This window comes from Microtus oregoni, unplaced genomic scaffold (assembly GCF_018167655.1).
Source record: "Microtus oregoni isolate MIOR12 unplaced genomic scaffold, Mior012 000103F_ref0000194, whole genome shotgun sequence".
In the NCBI taxonomy this organism is placed as follows: Eukaryota; Metazoa; Chordata; class Mammalia; order Rodentia; family Cricetidae; genus Microtus; species Microtus oregoni.
In genome coordinates, this window is record NW_024544717.1 from 2,750,205 (window position 1) to 2,774,133 (window position 23,929).

Genomic DNA, 23,929 nt, shown 5'->3' on the forward strand with positions numbered 1-23,929 from the left:
CCCCGCCTCGCCATTTCCGCCGCTGCGCGAACTCCTCCGCGCTCTGGGCGGAGCCCTTTTGCGAGCGCGGGGGCGAGGCTTTGGTTTAGGGGCGGGGTCCTTGTGCCAGAGGCGGGATCAATACGACGTAGGAGGGGCCTGAGAGTCTTGGGCGTGGCCTGGAGAGCAAAGGCGTCCTCCGGTTCTGGGAGGGGTTCACATGCCCGGGTAGGGCCTATAGGACAGGAGCCCGGGCGTCTTCTCAGGGGCGGAGCCTGTCAGTATGGGGCGGGGGCTTTGTCCCTGAGGCGGGGCCTACGCGTCACTGCACTGGTCGGGTTGTTGCAACACAGATGTCCCCTAGAGTCAGAGGAAGGCAGCAGTGCGCAGCCAAGGTAAGTTCCCCGCCGGTGAGAAAGGCAGTGCTTTTGCTAAGACTGTTACAGGGTTCTTCAGAAGGGAGTATGTGTAAAGCACGGATGACCAGCTACCCGCGTCCCGAAAAGGGGCTTCGGGAACCGCCGCAAAACCTGGGTAGAGATCAGAAATGCAGAGGCTTTGAGTCCTAAGACTCCATGCTTAGTGGCGTGTTTCATGTGTTTTAACACGTGTCCAAGTGTCATTCCAAAGTCATGCTCGAGATCTATGCACTTTAGTGAAGTTACTTTTTAGTTTAACAAAATTTAGGAATAAAGCTAAAGCAAACGTCAAGCGTTGTGGTGCAGGCCTGTAACCCAGCTCGAGAGTGCTGAGGCAGGAGGAACTCAGTGAGTTAGAGATCAGCCCCAACTACATGGTAAATTCCAGAAAGACCCTCTGTTTAAAATAATAATAATAATCCTAAAGCAGAAACAAGTGTTTTTTAGGGCTTGGACCAATGAGCATACTGGGTGTGAACATTTATGAGAGGAAACTATTGTGGGTTTGTCTTTTCTTATCATCGTACTTTGCACTTTTATTGTGTTCAGAATTTTATTTCTCCAGAAATGAACAGTGAAAACCACATTGAGGCACTGTTACTACAGCTAAGTGATTGCATTTATGACGGCTTCGGTGAGAGGGATAGAGCTGGGCAGGGTAAAGATGATTCTAAGTTCAGAAGAGCACTTCTTTCTGAGGGCAACTTTTGGAGCCACAGTTTCTGATGATAGGAAATCCAGATGGGAGAAGAGCAATTCTCTTGCTTTTCTATATCCACAATAATCCCGTACTTGCTACTGATCTTTCAGAATTCTAGGCTTTGCCCCCTAACATCAGAACCTGGAAAAAAGACTTTAGTTAATAAACACTTGCTGTGAGGTGCATCTTTCTTCCCAGAGTTAAGAATGGTGTCCTTTAATCCTAAGTATGGACTCTAAATCATGTTCTAGTGCACATGGGAGCAGGGCTATAGCTCAGAGGCATACTGCTTGCCTGGAACACACGAACCCATAGGTTCAATTTGCAGTACCCTTCCAAAAGCTATGAGAACGTTATTTGACAATACAATCTTTCAATGATGTAGCAGTAATATATTGAACCCACGTATCTAAATTCTTCACCCTCCTGAAGCCCCACCAAATGTCGGGACTTTTAAATGCATCAGCCATTCATGAAGGAAGCAGAGGACTGCTGGGTAAGCACTCCACGGGTTCAACAGGTTGAACTCTGATCTGGCCATGGGGCCAGCCAATGGATGATCTAGGCGGTACAGAATCCCAAACTTTCCTGTCTTAACAGTACTAGTCCCAGAAATGGGAGTGGGAGTGGAACTGGGGCAATGATTGGCTGAATTTCTGGTTTTAAAAAGGCTAAAATCACAAACTTCTTTCGTCAACTTCTTACAGCCAGGTTTCCACTCCTTGTTACATCTGTAGGCTTGTAGGGTGGGGTGCAGGTTATTCTCTGAGGCCGACTTTCCTGACATAGAACAGTGAAGTGTTCTTAGTCCTAGACTCACTGAAATGTAATTTTTGTTATGACTTATTGGATGTTGAAAGTTGGGTTTTGTTGTTTGGTTGGTTTTGGTGTTTGTTTCTTTTGATACAAGGTCTCACTGTAGCCCTGACTGGCCTGGAACTCACAGAGAGCCTCTTGCCTCTGCCTCCCTAGTGCTGGGCTTAGAGGCATATGCCACCATGCCTGTCTTGTTTGTTTTGTTGAGAGAGGGTCCTGCTGTGTAGCCTTGGCTGGCCTGGAAATGGCAACAACCCTCTTGTCTCCCAAGGACTGGGGACATGTGATACCACCCTGGCTTCAATGTTGACATTTTTTAGATTTATTTATTTATTTATTATGTATACAGTGTTCAGTCTGCATGTGTGCCTGCAGGCCAGAAGAGGGCATCAGATCTCATTACAGATCCTTGTGAGCCACCATATGATTCCTGGGACTTGAACTCAGGACCTCTGGAAGAGCAGTCAGTGCTCTTAACCACTGAGCCATCTATTTTTGAAAAGCTATAGCCAAAAGGTTTTGTATAGTTCACCAACAGAATCACAGGTCCTGATGTCATTGCAGATATTTTTCCATTTAGGCACTGGAGATACCATCCTCTGAGACAAAAATTGTCTTCAAACTATGGCTGATGCCACCTCACTCCGTGTGAAAGAGCTCCCCAATGCTGAAGTGCAGAAGAACCGCGTACTAACCCTGGAAGAATGGCAGGGTAGGTGGGTGACCCGTAACATCGGATTTCATCAGGAACAAGGGCATCGGTAAGACGTGTTTGGTCTCTGACAGAGAAATTGACTGGAGTAAGGTGGGGTGGGGAGGTAGTGTGTGCCTCAGTTGGCAGAGAGCCATGCAGGACACTTGGTGTGATCCACAGTACTGAACAAAACTGGGCAAGATGGCATATGCCTATAATAACAATTGAGAAATGGGAGCAAGAAGGATCAGAAGTTGAAGCTACATAAGTGAGTTTGAGGCCAGTGCTTGGCTCCGTGAGACTTTGCCTCTGAAAGAAAAGGAAGGGGGAGAAGCAAAAAGAAGCTGACTTTAAAAGTAATATTCAAATATAATTTTGGATTTATTTTTTTGTAATAGTCTCATATTATGCAACCTCTCAGATATCAGAAAGTATCCATAGCCAGCCATACTTTAATTAGCAGTGTGTGTTTTCTTTCATTGTATAATGATTTGACTTGCAGACAATGACATCTTAGATTTATGAAATGTGTTTTCTTTTTTAAAACCACCATACTTTGGTGCTTATACATGCAGCAAAATGCTGAAGCAAGATTTAAGCTTATGTCTCTGTATGTTCAAAAGTGAGGGTGAAGGCCGGCAATCTGGCTCCGCCCAGGAAGGCATGTGCCACCAACCCCAACAGTCTGCCTTTCATCCCTAAGCCCCACAGGATGAACTGAGTCTTGGAAGTTGTCTTCTGACCCCCAGACATGTGCCATGACAGACATGTACGCGCGCACACACACACACACACACACACACACACACAGACATGTGCCATGACAGATGTGTACCCATACACACACATATCATAAATTAATTTAATTAAAGTTTAAAAAGAGTTAAGCTCATTGAGAAGCTATTCTGTATTGAAAGGACTGAAATGTAGATAGGTCTATTGAACACTTAACACCACTTAGGTCACAACAGAAATCAGAGTGTAAATGTGGTGATTAGGACAGACTTTTCCAGATGTATCACTCACAGAAGCAGAAGTTATTTTACAGTCATGAAAACTCAGGTTGTTAGTCATATTTAACTCTAAGTAGCTGTGTAATGAAGCAAGTTCCTTAGCTTCCCTGTTTCTTTAAGTGTAAACTGGAGGTTGTAATAATTTACATTATCTTCTTTTTACATTGTTGGGAGCTTGGGAAGTTCTTAGTGTCATTAATTCTATTCCCTTCTCCTGTGCATTGGGCTAGTTAAAGCAAGCACTGTTGTAACTTTGTTTTTCTCCCTAGGCTATTAAAGAAGCATTTGGAAACATTCCTTAAAGGCCAGAGTGAACTGAGAGTGTTTTTCCCTCTCTGTGGAAAAGCGGTTGAGATGAAATGGTAACCATTAACTAGTTTTTGTGGAGTAATACTTGGGGTGAATATTTAACAACATATGTGTATGTTAAAAAAATGAGGGGTGGGGGAGCAGGAGAAGGATAGGGAGTGGGAACTGGGATTGGTATGTAAAATGAGAAAAGATTGTTTAAAAAAATTTTTAAATATTCTCAGAGTCATCTGTGGCAGGACATACACATAATGGTAGGACGTGAGGTGACAGCAAAAGGATCAGAAATTCAAGATCAGCCTTGGCTACACATATGTTCAAGGGCCACTAGGCTAGGTGAGGCCCTGTTCAAAGAGCCAGTCAAGCAATCATACAAAGATTAACGACAAAATACCATCCTCAAATCCGAGTGTCTTTATTTTAGGAGACTCTGTCATAGTTATAAAATTAGAGATACTGTTTCCAAATAACAGGAGTGCAAACTGAGTCAGGTATGACCTTGTCTTCCTGTATTTTGTTTCAAAGGCCCCCAAAAAATAGTTTGTGGGGACCTGAGGATTTAGCACAGTTGGTAGAGTACTTGCCTAGCATGCACAAGGTTCAGTCCCTGACATTGCTTAAAACAAGGGTGGTGGTATGCACTTGTGATCTTGGCAATTACGGGGTGAATTAATTTGGAACCAGCAGGGGAACTCTAGCCTCCTTTTTCATATCTCCGGGATCTATGTATGTGGTCTAATGTCTATAAGTAGCTTAGAGATTTCAATAACTATGAATGTTTGGAATGGAAGGCAACAGAAAAACACAAAGTGTAGCAAACCTTTTAGCAGGACAGTGTTTGTAATCCAGAGTTCAGCTCAGCTCTTCCGCCCATGAGCAAATAGGAGATTTTGTTAGTGTGAGTCACCATTATAAACCCAGTGGTGAGGAGAGTAGTTCTTGTGAGCAGTCCTCTGCAGAAAGACCTCATGCCAATCAACAAGTCGCCATTACTACAGGGCTACCCTGAGTCACAACCCTAGAGATTACTTTTACACACAACACTGCTGTCATGATAATGCACAGCCACAAACACAGCCTCCAAGATGTGTATTTGCTTAAATCTTAAATGTTGAGAACTCCTACCGATCACTAGGCAGGAGGGAAGAAAAGATCAGTGGAAAAGGTTAGTAAATACAAAATAGACTTACCTTTAAAATGCTCAGTCCCCACCCCCATGTCAATACCAGTGATCTACCCACAAAACATATGCATTTGGATTTTATTCTCCAATAGAGAATAAAATTTTTGCAGCCCACACTGTCTCAACTTGTAGCTAAAATTATATATTCAATGGCTGTTACAGGGCTAGGTAGGTAGCTCTGTGGTTAAGAGCACTTGCTGCTCTTGAGAGGACGCAGGTTCAATTCCCAGTACCCAGGAACACCCTCTTCTGGCTTCTGTGGTCTCTCTCCCTCTCCCTCCCCCCCCCCCAGAGAGAGAGAATACATACAAAGACATACACATAAACAGAAATAAAAAATTAACAAGTAAAAATTTTAAATGGCTGTTATAACCTGATATTCAAATGTGGCCATGAAATTAAGGATTACTTTTCTTTCTTTCTTTTTTTTTTTGGTTTTTCGAGACAGGGTTTCTCTGTGTTTTTTTTTTTTTTTTTTTTTTTTTTTTTTTTTTTTTTTTTTTGGAGCCTGTCCCGGAACTAGCTCTTGTAGACCAGGCTGGTCTCGAACTCACAGAGATCCGCCTGCCTCTGCCTCCCGAGTGCTGGGATTAAAGGCGTGCGCCACCACCGCCCGGCTAAGGATTATTTTTCTTATCAGAGCCAAGCTCTAATGGGCTCTTGCCAAACCAGAAGAGAGTGACTTTGCAAGGTACATATGAAAAAGCAACTCTGTAAACAGATATGATAATGGAGCCGAGAGTTTAGACGACCGTAATGAAACTGTATAGCTAGCTAGCTGGGTGTTTATTGAATATTTTGGGAGTCTCCATTTGTAACAAAAAATTTAAGGTTTGGGGATGTAATTCAGTGGGATAGTCCTTGCCTGGCATCCACCGGCTCAGGCTTCTTTCCCCCAAACTGCAAAAATAATAATAAAAGTTGAAATACAAATACAGAACGGAGCTACTGTCATTGTATGGAAGTTATCTTTTCACTCGGGTAACTGACCTATGTGTGTACAGGCATTGGATATGAGCAGATAAAATAACTAGGAACAGGGGCCAAAAAGCATTAAAATGAAATAGGAGCATTATTTTAGGGTTTCACTTTTGCCTTATTTGTATTTCAGGCGATGGCGCATGTGCTGGCTGGGAAATAAAAATACATGCAGCCAATTTAGATAACCCCTTTGCTTACTTTTTCTAACTTCAAAAGCATGTATGAAGAATGAAGAACCAGTCGCTGTGTGCTAGAGTACATTCCTGGGCAGTATGAGAGACAGGTTATCAGTGCGCTTCACTTTAGAACTATAAACTTTATAAACTATAAACTCTGCCCACGTTGGGAGTGTGCACTCTTGTGTCGATAGTAGACACTGTCGGTCTTGTTTCTGTTTTGAAATGTACCGTCCATTCTCAGTTAACAGATGCGAGAATGGTTGGAACATCACGTGATGTCACCTTTGGTCACCTGTGGCTTCATCTGCAGAAGACATGAGATAAAAGCCAAACTCCGCCCCCATGAGTGAAGCTGCATATGAGCAGACTAAAGTCACATGTGTGCTGTTCAGACAGTGCCCTGCTGCCTCAGTTTACCCCCAGGCCCAGCCTTTCTTCTCCATACTTGGTGTTAGAAACTTCCCGTTCAGTTTTCCTCATCCCATCACTTCACAGCGATTCAAACAGTACATTTTCCAACACCTGCCTTCTGAAACCGCCCTTAGGACTCCATCACAGGGAGTGCCCCATTGTACTGTTTCTCCAGCTGTTACACTGACAGGTTTGTGAGTGTGGTATGTACTTGTGTATGTGTACTTGTATGTGCAGATACACACGTGTGCAGTCCAAACTCCACATGACGCATCTTCCTTTATCGATCTCCATCTTATTTTTAAAGACCAGGTCTCACTGAACCTGGAGTCTGCTGACAGGCCCCAGGAATCCTCTTGTCTCTGCCTCTCAGCACTGGCATTGCAGGTGTGGGCTGTCATGCCTGGCTTTCTCTGTGGGTGCTGGGGATTTGAACTCAGGTCCTCATGCTTGTGTAGCAAGCACTTTACCTATTGAGCCTTTGCCTCATTCCTAGTTTTCTTTGGTGTGTGTGTGTGTGTGTGTGTGTGTGTGTGTGTGTGTGTTTTAAGATTTGTTTTAAGTATATGTTGACTGGTGTGTGCACATGAGGGCTGTTGCCCTTGAAGATCAGGAAAGGTCAGGGTATGAGATCCCCTGGAGCTGGAGTTACAGGCCAATGCGAATCATTGTGATATAGGTGCTGGGAACTAAACCCCGCTCTTCTGCAAGGGCAGCAGGTGCTCTTAACCACTGGGCTATTTCTCCAGCCCCCTTTGTGGATCTTTGAGACAAGGTCTCCTGTAGCTCACACTTGTCTCGAACGCATATAGCTGTGGTTGACCTTGAAAGCGGATCCTCTTGCCTCCACTTCATAAGACGCCTATGCCCCATGCCCAACTCACATGGTTTTCATATTGGTTCCTAGCCCTTACTTTCCCCTCAGCCTTGTGATTTATATGTATGACTCTGAACATAGAACATTTCGCTAGGCTTCTTCTGCTTTTCAGAAGAACTGTCTAATTTTTATGTAATTTGATATCTCAGTATTTGGGCACCTGCTACTTTTTTTCTGTTTAAGATTTCTGCTACTGGCCGGGCGGTGGTGGCGCACGCCTTTAATCCCAGCACTCGGGAGGCAGAGGCAGGTGGATCTCTGTGGGTTCGAGGCCAGCCTGGTCTACAGAGCTAGTTCCAGGACAGGAACCAAAAAGCTACAGAGAAACCCTGTCTCGAAAGAAAAAAAAAAAAAAATGGGAAAGATTTCTGCTACTGTTTACGATCCTCAGAGTGTGAAATCTATAACTATAGAGCTTGTTAGGAAAATGTTGCTATTTGCATACAGTAATAAGATTCATTTTTCCAATCATGTTTATTGTTAATAAACGGGAATTATAGGATTGTTACCAAATGCACAAAGTATCTCAAGCTTGCACTCTACTAGGGCAATACTGGTCACATGTGGCAATTTTTTGTTTGTTTGTTTGTTTTTCGAGACAGGGTTTCTCTGTGGCTTTGGAGCCTGTCCTGGAACTAGCTCTGTAGACCAGGCTGGTCTCGAACTCACAGAGATCCGCCTGCCTCTGCCTCCCGAGTGCTGGGATTAAAGGCGTGAGCCACCACCACCCGGTTTCATGTGGCAATTTTTAAAAATTCACTTAATTATATTTTTTTGGTTTTGAAACAGAGTCTTGCTGTATAGTCCAGTGTGGCCTCAATCTCAAGCTCTTCAGCTCCACAGTACTGGAACTAGTGGCATAACACAGTGCCGGACTTGGCTACTTAAATATAAGCCAAATGAAAATTTAAAATTATTTCTATGGGACTGACCAAATTGCCAGATGCAGAGTAGCCAGTGTGGCCAGTGGCTCTGTTTTGTACAGAACAGAGATAGGCATATCCATCATCACAGAAAATGAATCAATAACCAGTGCTAATTTAGAGGGACTGAAAAGCATTTCCTCTAGTCAAATGCATTTAGATGAATGCCTGCGAAGATATGAATCCCTCAAAGTTAAGGAAAAGATGCTGGGTGGTGGTGGTGCACGCCTTTAATCCCAGTACTTGGGAAGCAGAGACAGGTGAATCTCTTATGAGTTCAAGACCAGCTTGGTCTACAGGATGAGTTCCAGGATAGGCGCCAAAGCTACACATGGAAACCCTGCCTCGAAAGACAAATAAATAAATAAATAAATAAATAAACAAATAAATAAAATTAAGGCAACATACAGATTTGTTTTCTTTTGCTATTTCCTTTCTTATGGGGATGCACTTTTCAGCACAGGGCTTTGTGCCTGGCAGGGACTCTGGTTAGTGATTGTATTCTCAGCCTAAGGTACTGTCTGTCTATTATGGCTTTTTTCTGTGCTGTATATGAAGTTAACCTGAAGTGTAACTCTTTTTCTGCAGGTTTGCAGACCAGGGCCACACTGTAGTTGGTGTTGAAATCAGTGAAATTGCGATTCGGGAATTTTTTACAGAACAGAATCTTTTGTATACAGAGAAACCACTTACTGAAATTGCTGGTGCCAAAGTATTTAAGGTTTGTATCAGTATTTTCATGACACACACACACACACACACACACACACACAAGACTTTTTCTTCTTTTACCCATGAGTAATTAAGTTGTTAAACAGTGTCAAATGGCTCTCGTACTGCGGTGAGCTACAGCTTCAGCACTCGCAGGTGGAGGCGGGAGGATCATGAATTCAAGGCTGGCCTAGGCTATTTAGTGAGATTTTTTTGTCTCAAAACAAAAGATGCTAGATAGATAAATATTAATGATAAATGATATAACTAAACATACAGATGATAGTTTGATATGTAGATGATGAATAATAGCTAAATCAATATTAGGAATAGATATAGAGATGGTAGACTATATATATGTATATATGTATGTATGTACGTACGTATACACACATACACAAACACACACACATATATATGCATATATCATGGAGAGGGTAGAGTCAGTTCTCTCCTTCCACCATGGAAGACCCAGGGACTAACCCCAGGTTGTCAGGCTTGGCTGCAACCTTACCCTCTGAGTCATCTGGCTGGCCCACTCCAGGTTTTAAAAGAAAACATAAGTTACAGTTAAACTCCAATGAAGTTATTATATTAAATTATTATATTAAATGAGTGTCCCCCTTGTTTCCTTGGCTTTGTCTGAACCCTGTTTGCTTTCCTTGACTATTTAAAGATTTCCTAGCTAAGTATAGAAAATGATGGCTCAAGTAGTTAAGAGCACTGGCTGCTCTTCCAAAGGACCCGGGTTCAATTCCCAGTACCCACATGACAGTTCACAACTGTCTGTAACTCCAGTTCCAGGGTATCTGACACCCTCATACAGACATGCATGCAGGCAAAACCCCAATGTACATTAAATAAATAAATCTTAAAAAAAAAAGAAAGAAAAATGTTTTCCATTGTTTCGTTACAGAGTTCTTCAGGGAACATCTCAGTGTATTGCTGCAGCCTGTTTGATCTTCCCAGGTAGGACTGAGTGCTCTATCTGCACCCTTATGTGAGTGTGTGAATGAGTGATCCCTTTGCACCAGTGTGTGAGTGTGTGGGGGTGTAAAAGAGAATGAATGCGTGTGTGTGTGTGTGTAAGCGTGAGTGGGATGTGTGAGTCTGTGTGTAAATGTGTACAAGCACATGTATGTGTGACTGTTAGTGTGTGCTTCTCTGAGTGACTGCATGCTCTAGCGCCACCATTTTGTATGTAAGTGCGTGTGAGTGTATATGCCCAAGTGTGTGAGAGTGTGAGTTTATGTTCAAGTGTGTGCACGCTATTGCACATGAGTGGCAGTCAGGGGCAACCTTAGATGCCAGTCTTACCTTCTACTCTGTTTGAGACAGGGTTCCACGGCCCTGTGCTAGCTGGCCTTCACACTTGCAGGGATCCTCCTGTCTCCACCTCCCGTCTCACCAGGGGAGCACTGGTGTTACAAATGTCTTGCTCTTACATGGGTTCTGGCTGTCTAAACTCACATACTCGTGCTTATGTGCTAAGTGCTTTATCCACCAAAACAGCCATTTTTCATTTAATAAGGGATGGTGGCACACGCTTTAACACAGCACTTGAAACAGGCAGATCTCTGTGAGCTGGAGGCCAACCTGTTCTGGATAGCAAGTTCCAGGTCAGGGCTATATATGAGATGCTGCCTCGAAGAAAAAAAAAGAAAAAGAAAAGAAAAGAAAAAAGGTGGTCCTTGGTCCAGCAAGATGGCTAAGAGAATAAAGGTGCTTGTCTTGCAAGCTTGATGACCTAAGTTCAGTTCCTAAAACCCATGGAAGAAGGAAAGAAGAAACTCGTGAATGTTGTCCTCTGACCTCTGTATGTATGCACACCTTAGTATGCATGTGCTTCCACACATGCACAACACATAAGAATAACGAGTAATAACAGTAACAATGGAGGTGGCCTTGTTTGGCAGTGCTGGGCTGGGGTGGGGGATCTGTTTGCCACTCCTGTCCACTCTGCAGCAACAAGCATTGTCCTACAGCTGTCCTTACCAAAGCACAGTCTTTCCACTTCATGGGTATATCTCCCAAACCTTCAAAATTGTTATTACGATCCAGAGTAGGTAGACATGGAGAGAGGAAGGCCAAGTCTTCTACCTGGCACCTAAGCCTGTAACCAAACGAATTATAAGGTGCAGGATGCAATGTGATACCTGCCAGAGCCTGATGCCCGAGCCAGGGACAGGAACAGAGCTGTCACTCACTGCCTCTTGTGGGATATTTGTACACTGTGTGAAGATGTGTTGCTGTGATTGGTGTAATAAAAAGCTCAAAGGCCAATAGCTAGGCAGGATGGGACTTCCAGGCAGAGAAAACTCGGGAAGAAGAAAGACAGAGTTGCCAGCGAGACCAGGAGAGGAAACAGAAGTTGCAAGATGGAAGAGAGGCAATACCAGAACAGATTAATATAAATGGGTTATATTAATCCCATTAATGGTGGCAGAACATAGATTAATATAAATGGGTTAATTTAAGTTATAAGAGCTAGTTGAGATAAGCCTAAGCAAAAGGCCAAGCTTTCATAATAAATAATAAGTTTCCATGTCATTATTTGTGAGCTGGAGGCCGATGAAAAAGCTTGCTACAACTTCCTGTGGACAGAGTTCATCTACAGCTGCCCTCTGTCCTCCCTCCTTTTCCAAAGTCATAGCAAAACAAGGAGACTGCTGAGAGAGTAGAAAGTGGACAGTCCCACACTGGGCCAGTACACCCCTCTAAAGTCTATAAAGAAAAGCCACCATGAGGCCCTGATACCCTGATGATAGGTGAGATTTCAGGCATTCCCCTGCAGAACCCCAGATATCCTGTTTGAGATTTGACCTTTTCTTTTTTTTTTTTTTATGTTTAATCCATTTTTTTTAATTGAGAAAAGGAGAAAAAAAAAAACAAGTTTCCACCTCCTCCCAGCCTCCCATTTTCCTCCCCCTCCTCCCACCCTTCTCCCCCTCCTCCCACCCTTCTCCCCCTCCCCCCACTCCTCTCCCCCTCCCTCTCCAGTTCAAAGAGCAGTCAGGGTTCCCTGCCCTGTGGTAAGTCCAAGGTCCTCCCCCCTCCGTCCTTATCTAGGAAGGTGAACATCCAAACTGGCTAGGCTCCCACAAAGCCAGCACAATAAGTAGGATCAAATCCCCTTGCCATTGTCCTTGGCGTCTCATCAGCCCTCATTGTTCGCCATGTTCAGAGAGTCCAGTTTTATCCCATGCTTTTTCGGTCACAGTCCAGCTGGCCTTGGTGAGCTCCCAGTAGATCAGCTCCACTGTCTCAGTGGGTGGGTGCACCCCTCGTGGTCCCGACATCTTTGCTCATAGAACCTTCATCTGGTGATGGATGGAGATAGAGACAGAGACCCACATTGGAGCACTGGACTGAGCTCCCAAGGTCCCAATGAGGAGCAGAAGGAGGGAGAACATGAGGTTTGACCTTTTCTAGACAAAATAGAACAACCTTTACCCTCTCTTCTGAGCAGAGTGAATATTGGCAAGTTTGACAGGATTTGGGACAGAGGATCGTTAGTGGCTATCAATCCAGGTGACCACGATCGGTAAGTCAGTTTCTTGGGTTGTTTTGGTTTTCGTTGTGTTAGCTGAGTTTGAGGTTAAGACTCCGGGGTTCGCTCACCTTGCAAGCTCTGTGGCCTCGACCAAAGCACTGTGGCTCTCTGAGCTTCAGTTTGCTCCTCTGTGACATGAGATGATTCTGCTAGTGCCATCGCCATTGCTGACAGATGTTGGACTCTGTCCTCTGCCAGGCATTGTTTGGAATATTCAGTGTGCAACAACACATTTAACTAGCCTGACAGCCCTATGACGTGTGCTGTCTTGATTCCAATATGCCTGTGAGAAATTTAAGGTCAAAGAGATGTGTTCCAAGTTAGACAGCCAGGATCTGACAGTTGAGTCTAACCTGCTGAGAAAGAGATGTGTTCCAAGTTAGACAGCCAGGACCTGACTGTTGAGTCTAACCTGCCGAGAAAGAGATGTGTTTCAAGTTAGACAGCCAGGACCTGACAGTTGAGTCTAACCTGCCAAGTTTGTTCAGAGTTCCACATCACATGACCTTGAAGAGTTGCTGTGGGGATTCAAAACAAAAATATGTGAGCCAGGTGTGGTGGCACACAGCTGTAATCGTGGCACTTGGGAGCCCAAGGTGATCCTGGGCCATAATGAGGCCATGAGACTATATCTCCTAAATAAAAGAGCAAGGAAATCCATGAGAAATGTGTTATTAACTCTGGCTGAACTTACAAAAGCACTTGTTGATCCTTTGAGTGATCCTGTTTATACCTAACCTGGCTAGAAAGTCAAATTAAGAAAGCGTGTGAGGGAAATGCACTTCTCCTTTTCCTGTGTAAATGCTACATATGCATCTCTTCAGATTTGGCCGGGTAGATACTGAATTACTCATTACACAGAGGCAGGCTCTTCACACGTGGCTACAAAGTTCAAGCTCCATGTCAGTAACACATTTTTTTTTATTTAAAAAACCAATTTCTTCATATGTAAGGCCATTGCCAAACCTAATCTGTGAAAACTAGAACATTCCACACTAGAAATATACAAGTTTTCTCTTTCACTGATGATTTCTCTCTCTCTCTCTCTCTCTCTCTCTCTCTCTCTCTCCCTCCTCCTCCTCCTCCTCCTCCCTCCTCCTCCTCCTCTCATTTTCCTTCCCACACCCCACCCCACCCTGCATCCTCATCTGGGCTTTTCTCTGCCATACTTGCTCCTGAAAGATCATTTGAATTCTGTTCCTGGCATTCAGCTCTTCAAAAGCTACTTGTTACATTCCCATTGGATTCTTAGATGTCCCCTATGTCAGGTGCTGGGAAGTGGGCGTGACTTTTGCCAGGACGGTTCTTCTGTCACCCAGCTCTTCCAAACATCCACATCACGTTTCCAGAGCATGGCCTGCATTTCCCACCATGGCGTTCGTGTTCTTCCTCAGTGCAAAGCATCACCTGAAACCCCTTCGTCTTCATAACACACTGTATTTGTGGACTACATTCAGTTCTGCAAAATGCTGAAGTTTGTAGCTATTTCCTGAGCCCTCTCCAGGATGGTCCTCTGTTTCTTTGGGGTTGGTTCCTTCATGGGTTTTGGTTTGCTCTATAAAAATTCACAGGTTGCCAGGGAGAGAGCAGGATGTTGAGTTCAGATCAAAGGGAAAGCAGGGTCAGTGGACTCAGCTGCTCTTAGTATTAGCCCTGATATACACTTAGTGCAGATAAGATATCTGTAATTACCGTGACTAAATGAAGACAATCGAGCTTACATCAGGCAAGACAAATGTACCGTTTCTTGCATCAGCTCCTCTGTCCTTAGCTGTGAAGGCCACCCTTAGTGGACTCTGACCCTCTGTTCATGGCTAACAAGGCAAGTGACACCCAAGGGGAAGCTTCCTCAGAGAACCAAATTCTAGCTAGGCCAGAGAGTCACGATCCTCCCTGTTCCCCTGCTCTGCCTCTTCTTCCCCTACCCCCCCCCCCCGTATGTGTGTGTCTCTATGGTCACAGGGTAAACACACTCAAGCATGTTGGACATTGTTATCAGGATTAGTTACTTTGAGATTTTTAATTCTTTTGTTTGTGTGTATGTGTATGCACATATGGTGGATGACCATGGAGGTCAGAAGAGGCCACTGGATACCGTGGAGCTGAAGATGCAGGTGGTTGTGAGCCAAACAATCTGGATGCTAGGAATCAAACTTCGGTCCTCTACAAGAACAGTTTGTGCTTTCTGAGCCATCTCTCCAGCCCCACTTTTCTAGATTCTTTTTGAGATTGATTCATTCCAAGAGGATTGATGGCTGTCAGTTCCAAGAGACAGGGCTGAGCCTCTCTGATGGATCACTTTTCTAGGGACAGGTTTCTTCTTCCCGCTTCTTAAGAATAAGAGTCACACCAGCTGTGGTGATTCACATCTGTAAGCCCAGCACTTGAGAGGCTCAGGTAGGAGGGTTGCTGCCAATCTGAGGCCAGCCTAAGCTACATGGTGAGTTCCTGGCCAGCCTGAGACTACATGGGGGTGGGGGGGGTGTCAGAAAGTTAAAAAGTGAAGGATTCTGCTCAAAAGATTACTTTATTGTTTCTTTTGCTTATTTAAAAAATTTTTTGAAGATAAGTTCTCAAGATGAAACCAAGGTTATCCTCAAACTCATATGTAGCCTAGGCTGGCCTGGAATTTGAGCCTTCCAGGCCTCCCAGCTCCTAAGATTTTGGATGTGTATCCCCACTCTTAGTATACTTCTGCCATTTCTCTTCCTATATGTCTGACTCACTGACAACACTCAGCCTCCTCAGCTCCAGGCATCACTCAGCACAGATGCTGTATATAGCTTTCACCGTAGCCACCATGGCTGACAATCAGTCCCTCTCTCTACTTCCTCGGTGTGCAAGTGCAGCCATCAGTCTCCCTCATCACCCCATACCAGGCCCAGACCTGCTTCATCAGCGTCACAGCCTACTTCTGCACTAACACATGGCTGGGAAGCTGTGTCACCCACTCTTCGGGGCACCCACTCACAGACCGTCCACAGCACCGGTGGTTAATGCTGTCTTTATAGAGCTTTGATGGTCCGTCACCTCAAACTCACCTGTAGCCTAGTCTCATTACTCCATCAAACCAGATGAAAGGGATTCTGCTCTGCCCCTCCTCCTATGCATGTCACTAGTGGTGTCCTAGTCATGTGTGACAGTTGTTCATTGTCAACATCCCAACCCAACAGCAGACCTACCGAGTCAAGCTGTGGGTGGAATTCAAGCATCTTTCCTTCTAGCATGTGTCTTGGAGTTTTTGAACCCCAGCCTGGTCTGGGAACCCCTGCCTCTGAGCACACAGTAGATTGGTAGTCCTTCAGAAACCATCTGGGCAAGGTCACCAGGTCCCTTAGGACCATATCAGCCTCTGTGTGTCCTGTGGTGTCTTCATGACTGACCTACCCTGGGAGAAGGCTTCAGCTTGATTCTTCTCTTTACTATTTCCTAGCTTTGGTGGGGGAACCAAGGGACATAATTTGTTCCATACATTTCTTGCTTTTAAATAAGAACCCCTGGAGGCTGGAGAGGTGGCTATGGAGTTAGGAATACATCCTGCTCTTCCAGAGGACCTAAGTTCACTTCCCCGTATCCATGTCAGAAGGCTCCCAATTGCTACAGCTCCAGCTCCAGGGGGATCAGAACCTTTGGCCTCCCTGGACACCAGCACTCGCGTGCACATATACCCCTCCCCAAATACACAGACACATAATTATACATAATTAAAATAATAAATCTTTCAAAGAACCCCTACATAGTTGCATGTATATGGTGGTACACAGACATCCATGCATATAAAATACCCACCCATAAAATAAACCTTGCCTGGCATGCACAAAGCCCATGTGCCCACCCTCATCATGCCATCAACTTATGTGGTGTTGTAGGCCTATAATCCCAGCACTTAGAAAGTGGAAGCAGGAGGATCAGAAAGTCAAGGTCAGCCTTGGCTACTTAGTGAATCTGAGGTCAACCTAGGGCACAAGAACCAGGTCATCTTAGTTCTGTTATGTTGCTGTGAAGAGACACCATGACCAAGGCAGCTTATAAATGCGACATTGAATTGGGAGCTGGCTTATAGTTTCAGAGGCTTAGTCTATGACCATCATGGTGGGGAACATGGCAGCATCACTAGAACAGTAGCTGACAGCCCACATCCTGATCTGTAGAAGGGAGGGAGGGAAGGAGGGAAGGAGGGAGGGAGGGAGGGAGAGAGAGAGAGAGAGAGAGAGAGAGAGAGAGAGAAGAGGGGGGCAGAGAGACCGACCGGACCTAGCTGTGCCTGGCATGGACTTTGGAAACATCAAAGCCCACCCCCAGTGACTTATCTCCTCTAACAAGGCCACACCTCCTATTGCTTCCCATATAATTCCACCAACTGGGGACCAGTGCTTGAATCTGTGAGCCCCAGGAGAGGAGGCCCGTTCTCATTGAAACCACCGTACAGGTTTATATGGTTACTAGGAGAATTTCACTGCAGGTTGTAGTGTAGTAGTGTATATGGTAGATGCTGGCTTCCTTCATTGCCTTTTGCCCCTTCCAGACTCTGTCTGTATAGAGAAATGAAACATACTTTTTTTGTGCTCTTTCTAGCTATGCAGATGTAATACTGTCCCTACTGAACAAAGGGTTTCACTACCTCGTGGCCATCCTTTCTTATGATCCAACTAAACATGCAGGTAAGCCACACTTGTCTGCTTTGTTCCCTGATTTAATTCTATTATTATTTCTTCTTCCCCATCTTATCTCATAGGATGTGTACTGCTTGTGTGTGTGAAGATAATTCTGGGATAATGAGAACAGTAAACCTTTGTGCTCTTCCACACTGTCCTTGTTTTCTTATATTCCTTTCTTTTTTTTTTTAAGATTTATTATGTATACAATGTTCCTCCTGCATGTACACCTCTATGCCAGAAGAGGGCACCAGATCTCATTACAAATGGTTGTGAGCCATCATGTGGTTGCTGAGAACTGAACTCAGGACCTCTGGAAGAGCAGTCAATGTGCTTAACCTCTGAGCCATCTCTCCAGCTCCCTTATATTCCTTTCTTGTTTGGTTCATCAGTCATAGTTCAAACTGGAGAAGGGGGAAATGGATGCTCCTAATGTAAAGAGATAGCTCAAGAGTCCCAGAGTAGAAGAAAGAAATGTGGATGTCCTGCCATGGGCACTGCGTTATTGCCCTGCCATGGGCATTGCTTGGTTGCCCTGCTATGATGGGCATTGCATGACTGTGCTGCCCCCAGAGGTGGCATTGCATGAAGCAAATGTTGATACACACTCAGATTCATCCCCACAGGAATTCAAACGGAAGGGGAAGAGGCATGAGAAACTGTGGGGTTGTGGGGAAATCTCTCAAATGGTGTGCTTTTGTTTTGTTTTGGCAACAAAGTCTTACTTTAAAGCCCAGCCTGGTCTAGAACTTACTATGTAGCCTAGGCTAGGATCAAACTCAAGATCTCTGTGCTTCAGTCTCCCAAGTGCCTGGACTGTAGACATGGGCCAGCACTCCTAGCTAATCTTAGGTTTTATCTATCAGATGCTACTACCGTCTCTCTGATTTTGTTTGTTTTGTGTAACATTTGGCATCAGTGAGGATCAAACCCAGGGCATTGTCAGTGCTAGGCAAGCCCGTTCTCACTGAGCTTCCTCCCTGGCCTTATTATTTTCAGTCTCTGGAAATGATGGTTCCTCTGACTCATTGTAGGCAGAGTTTTCCTTTCCCCCAGTCATTCTCAAATAATCACTCAGAGGCTTGATATTAATTACAAATGTTCGGCCAGTAGCTCAGGCTTATAACTAACTAGCACTTAATTTTATCCCATATTCCTTATTTATGCTCTGCCACATAGTGGTACCTTTATTAGCATGGCACATTCATCTCCTGCTCCCTCTGTGTCTCCTGGTGACTCCAGATTCTGCCCTTCTTCCTCCCAGCATTCTCCTGCTGTGAGATAATGCTCTTGAACACTGTAAAGATCTGTTACTCATATTAGTTTAGTAAAATGCTGATTGGCCAGCAGCCAGGCAGAAAGTATAGGTGGGATGACCAGACTAAGAGAATTCTTGGAAGAGGAAAGGCAGAGAGTCAGTCACCAGCCAGAGGCAGAGGAAGAAAAATGAGAATGCATTGCTGAGAAAAGTTACCAAGCCACATGGCTAAATATAGGCAAGAATTTTGGGTTAATTTGTTGTAAGAGCTAGTTAATAATAAGTCTGAGCTGATAGGCCAAATAGTATATAGTTAATATAAACCTCTGTGTGTTTCTTTGTGACTGAATGACTGCAGGACTGGGAGGGATAGAAACTTCCATCTACATTCTCCTAGTCTGACTCTCCTGCCTAACCTTATTTTGTTCAACTATTGACCAGTCAGCTTCTTTATTAAACCAATCACAGTGACATTTATTCACACAGTGTAAAGGAACATTCCACAGCAACTCATTTTGTTGCATTGGGAGTAAGCTTTCTCAGCACTGGGGATGGACCCCAGGGCCTTACAGGTACCAGGCAAGTGCTGTCCCACTGAGCCACCTCCCAGCCTTGGGCATTGCATCTTAGTGTTTGCCTTGGGCAGGCTTGTATTTTCATGAAGGAGTTACAATCAAGTATTTAGACTTTTAATTTGTAAGACTCCTGGTGGTTTTCTTGTTGAGGGAGAAGGATGTTTGTTGGGTGGTTGGCTGGTTGATTGTTTTTGAGGCAGTGTCTCATGATGAAGCCCACGCTGGTCTCAAACTCAGTATCCTTCTCCCTCCACCTCCTGAGTGCTGGAACCATAGCTGGTTCACTGGGGTTGTTTGTTGGTTTTTGAGAGGGGGCAGTTTCATGTAGCCTGGGCTGGCCTTGAACTCTTGATCCTGACACCCTAACTTCCTAAACATTGGGATTACAGGTATGAACTAGTATGTCTGGCATTGTTTGATTTTTTTAGTTGAGCTTTTTTTTAAGTACCCCATTTTATTAATATTTATGTGTGGTAGTCTATTTGAAAACCTTGGGTCTAAAAAAGACTTGGTGTCTGTAATTATGTCTGAGGCAGTCAGAAGGAAGGAGAAGTCAGTGGAGGCTGAAGTGAGCTCTGCTCATCTTGTTTAAGTTCTGCTCATGAGCAGGAGGCCCAGGGAAGGCACCATGGGAAGCAGCACAGCTTTAATGGACAGGGAAGATGCTGCAAGTCCCTGTCCCATAGCCGAGTGGGAGGGATGTAGTGTCAAAGGGCTGAAATCAACAGCCTGGAAGGCAAAGGACACCTAGAGGAACCTGTCAATGGACTCCACTCTGATCTCTGATATGAGAAATACAAAAGCCAGGTCGGGGGAACAGGAATGTAGCTGAGTTGGTAGAGTGCTTGCCTAGCCTGCAGGAAGCCTCTGAACTGATCCCCAGCACTGTGTAAACCAGATGTAGCAGTACATGCCTTGGGAGATAGAGGTTGGGGGTCAGAAGCTCAACGTCATCCTTGGCTCCACAGTGAGTTCGAGGCCTGCTTGAACTACATAAGACCCTATATCTTTAAAACACACACACACACACACACACACACACACACACACTAGAAAGTCCTGCTACATGCTCACCTCTCTGGATTTCTGAGTAGTTTATAGAATAAGTCTCTATAACATGACTGAAATTAAACTGAGAGGTGAACCCCACGAATGTGTTTGTTTTCAGAATTAGAGTTGGAGAGATAAACTATTCTTCACCAGACTCTTTTTCTCTTAGGCCCGCCATTTTATGTTCCAGACACTGAACTTAAAAGGTTATTTGGTAAGTTAACATTCCTCTTTAATACCCATGCCGTGTGTGTGTGTGTGTGTGTGTGTGTGTGGCGTGTGGCATGTAGAGTTCACAAAACAAACTTGCAGAAAGTCAGTTCTTCCACCTTGTGGATTTTGGGGATTGTCTCCGGATGTCAGGCAGGCTTGCAGACACCCTACCAGGGGTTAGGAGTTATGCACTCCCTTTCTCCCCCACCCACCTTGTCTCTGTGTAGCCCTGACTGTCCTAGAACTCACACTGTAATCCAGGCTGGCCTTGAACCCAAGAAACCCACCTGCCTCTGCCCCCTGAGTGCTGGGTTAAAGGAGTGGTGCTCTTTATATTTTTTTAAGGTTTTTTATTATTTTAATTATGTGTATGTGTATATGTGTCTTTATGGATATGTGCACATGTCTAGAGAGGCCAGAAGTATCAGAGCCCCAGGTATTGGAGGGATAGGCAATGTGAGCAAACTGGGGTCTTCTGCAAGATAGGTAAAGCACTGTGACTGCTGAGCCATCTCCAGCCCCAATTATGTTCTTTGTAAATAAAGTCAGTAAATCAAGGGTGGTGGACACAACTGTAATCCCAGACCGCAAGTAGCTAAATCAAGAGGAGAAAGTTCCAGGCCAGCCTGAGTCTAGATCAAAGAGAAATGCCTTTCTGAAAAATAGAATTAAATAAAAGTAAACCAAGCAAGTAAACAGTCAACTGTTCGGTCGCTAGTGAACTATCAGTATATGCAATTAAAGCATATAAAATGTAAAAAGCAGAGACTATGATACGAAAGACTGTTTTATCCTAGAAAAGGGACTAGTATGGGCCCTTTTATCTGTGTGCTTTATAATAAAGACACCACCTGTGGTCCTAGCTTTTGGGAGGCTGGTGCTGGAGCATCAGAAGTTCAAGGCAACCCTTAGCTACAAAACAAATTCAAGGCCAGCTTCATTTTCAGAGGGCTGGGAAGATAACTCAGTCTGTGCAGTGCCTGCCAGACAAGCAGGGAGGACCTGCGTTTGGATCCCCAGCACTCACATCAAAACCAGACCTGGTCATTCATGCCTGTGACCCTAGCAGCTGCGATGGAGGGGGCGCAGGCAGATTCCAGAGCTCTGGGATCACTGAGAAATCCTGCCTCAAAAGATAAAGTAGAGAGTATACAGAAGATGCCAGATATCAGTGACCCCCGTACACATGCATGTGCGCATGCACGCACACAAATACGCACAAATGCACAAAAAGATAAAGATTTTTAGCCACAAAATCCTCCAGAGATTTTGTAGAGGCATTCCTGATGTCCTTCACAATGTTTTATTTAACTTGTTACCTTTCTGACTTCAGGTAAGAAGTGCAGCATTCGGTTCCTTGAGGAGGCTGATGCTTTGGAAGAACGACACAAAGCTTGGGGACTTGATTACATTTTTGAAAAATTGTATCTCCTTACAGAAAAGTAAAACACAGCTGCTGCTGGTGGCGGTGCATGCCTTTAATCCCAGCATGCGGGAGGCATGGGCAGATGGATCTCTGTAAATTCCAGGCCAGCCTGGTGGGGCAGGTGGATCTCTGTAAATTCCAGGCCAGCCTGGTGTATAAGCTCCAGGGCAGCCTGGCCTATGCAGAGAAACTCTGTCTTAGAAAAAAACAAGCAAAACAAAAATAATCAATCCTTGTATGAGTTTTTGAAAAATAAAAGATTATGTTAATGCTTGAAAGTATAAGCACTTGGAATTTTCTTATGCAGTGTACAGATCTTTGCTCGTGGCTTTTTAAGTGAAGTCGCACATTAAATACCGTGTGTCTTTTTTATAGTCAGCATGTATTACTTCTATAATGAAAAATCAAAAATCTAATGCCTGTAACTTTAAACAACAAATAAAAATATATATTATGTATGAAAACTGGAGTCACCGAGGAAACGTAAGATCTTAGTAGGATTTGGGGTAGTCTAAATTGTTTTATTAAAAATTGTACTTTACTATAAATCCTAATCTACTTAGGTCCTGGGATCCCAGCTTCACATATTCCCCCCCCCCCTTGAATAATTTTATATATAACAGAATCAAGAAACAAAAAAAGAACAATTTTAAACCAACCTATATGGGAAAAGTATTTTCTCCAAATTGTAAGAATAAAACCTTAAAAAAAATTCTGAGTTTGGTAATTTTTTTCTTTTAATTTAGTCTTACTTAGATGGGTAGCACACAGCTATTTATTGTGCAAGTTTAGGTTCAGAATTTGTCAGTCTTTATCAACAATCACATTCTTGCTAACTTACACATCACTCTGTATATCCATGCCTCCTAACTCATAAGTGGTTTATATTTCTAACTCGTGTTAATACAGTAATATGTATTTTAGAAAATAGGTTACTGTGTATCTGTGGGAATATTTGTGCGAGTCCTAAGGTGATGGTTGTTATTGGGAACACCATTAATATTAATATTGTATATATTCTCCATAGAGATTATCTTTTAAAATTTAAACCTGGGGCTGGAGAGAAGGCTTATGGCTAAGAGCACTTGGCACTCTTGCAGAGGACAGGGGTTTGGCTCCCAGCATGCATATGGCAGTCACTACTGCCTATTACTACGTCTGTGGAGACAGCACTCTCTTCCTGCTCTGGTGGGCACCAAGCATGCACGTGGTGCAATATATACATGCAGGCAAACTACTCAACACAGAAAAATATATTTTATTTTATTTTATTGTCAATCACTGAGGTTTTATTGAGTCCCCAGGGCTCTCCAAAACTATCATTAGGGGAGTAGAGTTTCACTACTGCTGATTTTTCTGGAACATTCAGATTTTTATGCTCCTGAATTTGACAACTGTTCACATTCGATCTGTCATTTCTTCACTCCCACAAGGCTCAAGAGAAATGGCTTCAGTTTGGCCTGGCCTTTTGGCATTTAATTTCCTTAAGCCTTCTTTCCCTCATCTTTTTCGGCGAGGCAGTCATGTCTTGCTTCTTCTGTAGCTGGGTCAGGACTCAAAAATATATTTTAAATATTAAACTTTGTGTAAACTTCTCAATGTTGACCTCACACCCTCTATGACAACATTGGGGATGCTGTCCTTGGATATCTTTTGTCATTAATCTATTCAAATATCCTGATCAGACTTGCTTCTCTGAAACCTGCCTCCGTCTATGGAGTGAACTTCTAGAAGCTATGAGCATATGACCTCACCTTTGTTGCCAGTTGAACGAACAATATTGGACCACTGAGCTGGGCCAATCCAATTCTCTTTAGAGATTTATTTATTTATTAAAGATTTCTGTCTCTTCCCCTCCACCGCCTCCCATTTCCCTCCCCCTCCCCCAATCAAGTCCCCCTCCCTTGTCAGCCCAAAGAGCAATCAGGGTTCCCTGCTCTGTGGGAAGACCAAGGACCACCCACCTCCATCCAGGTCTAGTAAGGTGAGCATCCAAACTGCCTA

At 44.1% G+C, this 23,929-nt stretch overlaps 1 protein-coding gene across 1 annotated transcript; it reads left to right on the top strand.

Annotated features, from left to right (window-relative positions):
• The first annotated feature begins 292 nt into the window (after nt 1-292).
• On the top strand, nt 293-22,032 carry LOC121443252 (thiopurine S-methyltransferase-like). Its single transcript, XM_041644939.1, has 9 exons — nt 293-374; nt 2,495-2,675; nt 3,891-3,983; nt 9,073-9,205; nt 10,112-10,164; nt 12,665-12,739; nt 17,324-17,409; nt 20,456-20,500; nt 21,833-22,032. Exons 2-9 carry the CDS (start codon nt 2,539-2,541, stop codon nt 21,943-21,945), a joined length of 735 nt encoding a protein of 244 aa, XP_041500873.1. The 5' UTR covers nt 293-374; nt 2,495-2,538; the 3' UTR covers nt 21,946-22,032.
• The last annotated feature ends 1,897 nt before the right edge of the window (nt 22,033-23,929 follow it).

Bases quoted from the DNA above. Each gene is read 5' to 3' on its own strand.
- LOC121443252 (XM_041644939.1), top strand. From the start codon at position 2,539: ATGGCTGATGCCACCTCACTCCGTGTGAAAGAGCTCCCCAATGCTGAA. The intron at 3,984-9,072 runs GTAACCATTAAC...CTTTTTCTGCAG, and splicing joins AAAGCGGTTGAGATGAAATG to GTTTGCAGACCAGGGCCACA. The intron at 17,410-20,455 runs GTAAGCCACACT...TTTTTCTCTTAG, and splicing joins TGATCCAACTAAACATGCAG to GCCCGCCATTTTATGTTCCA.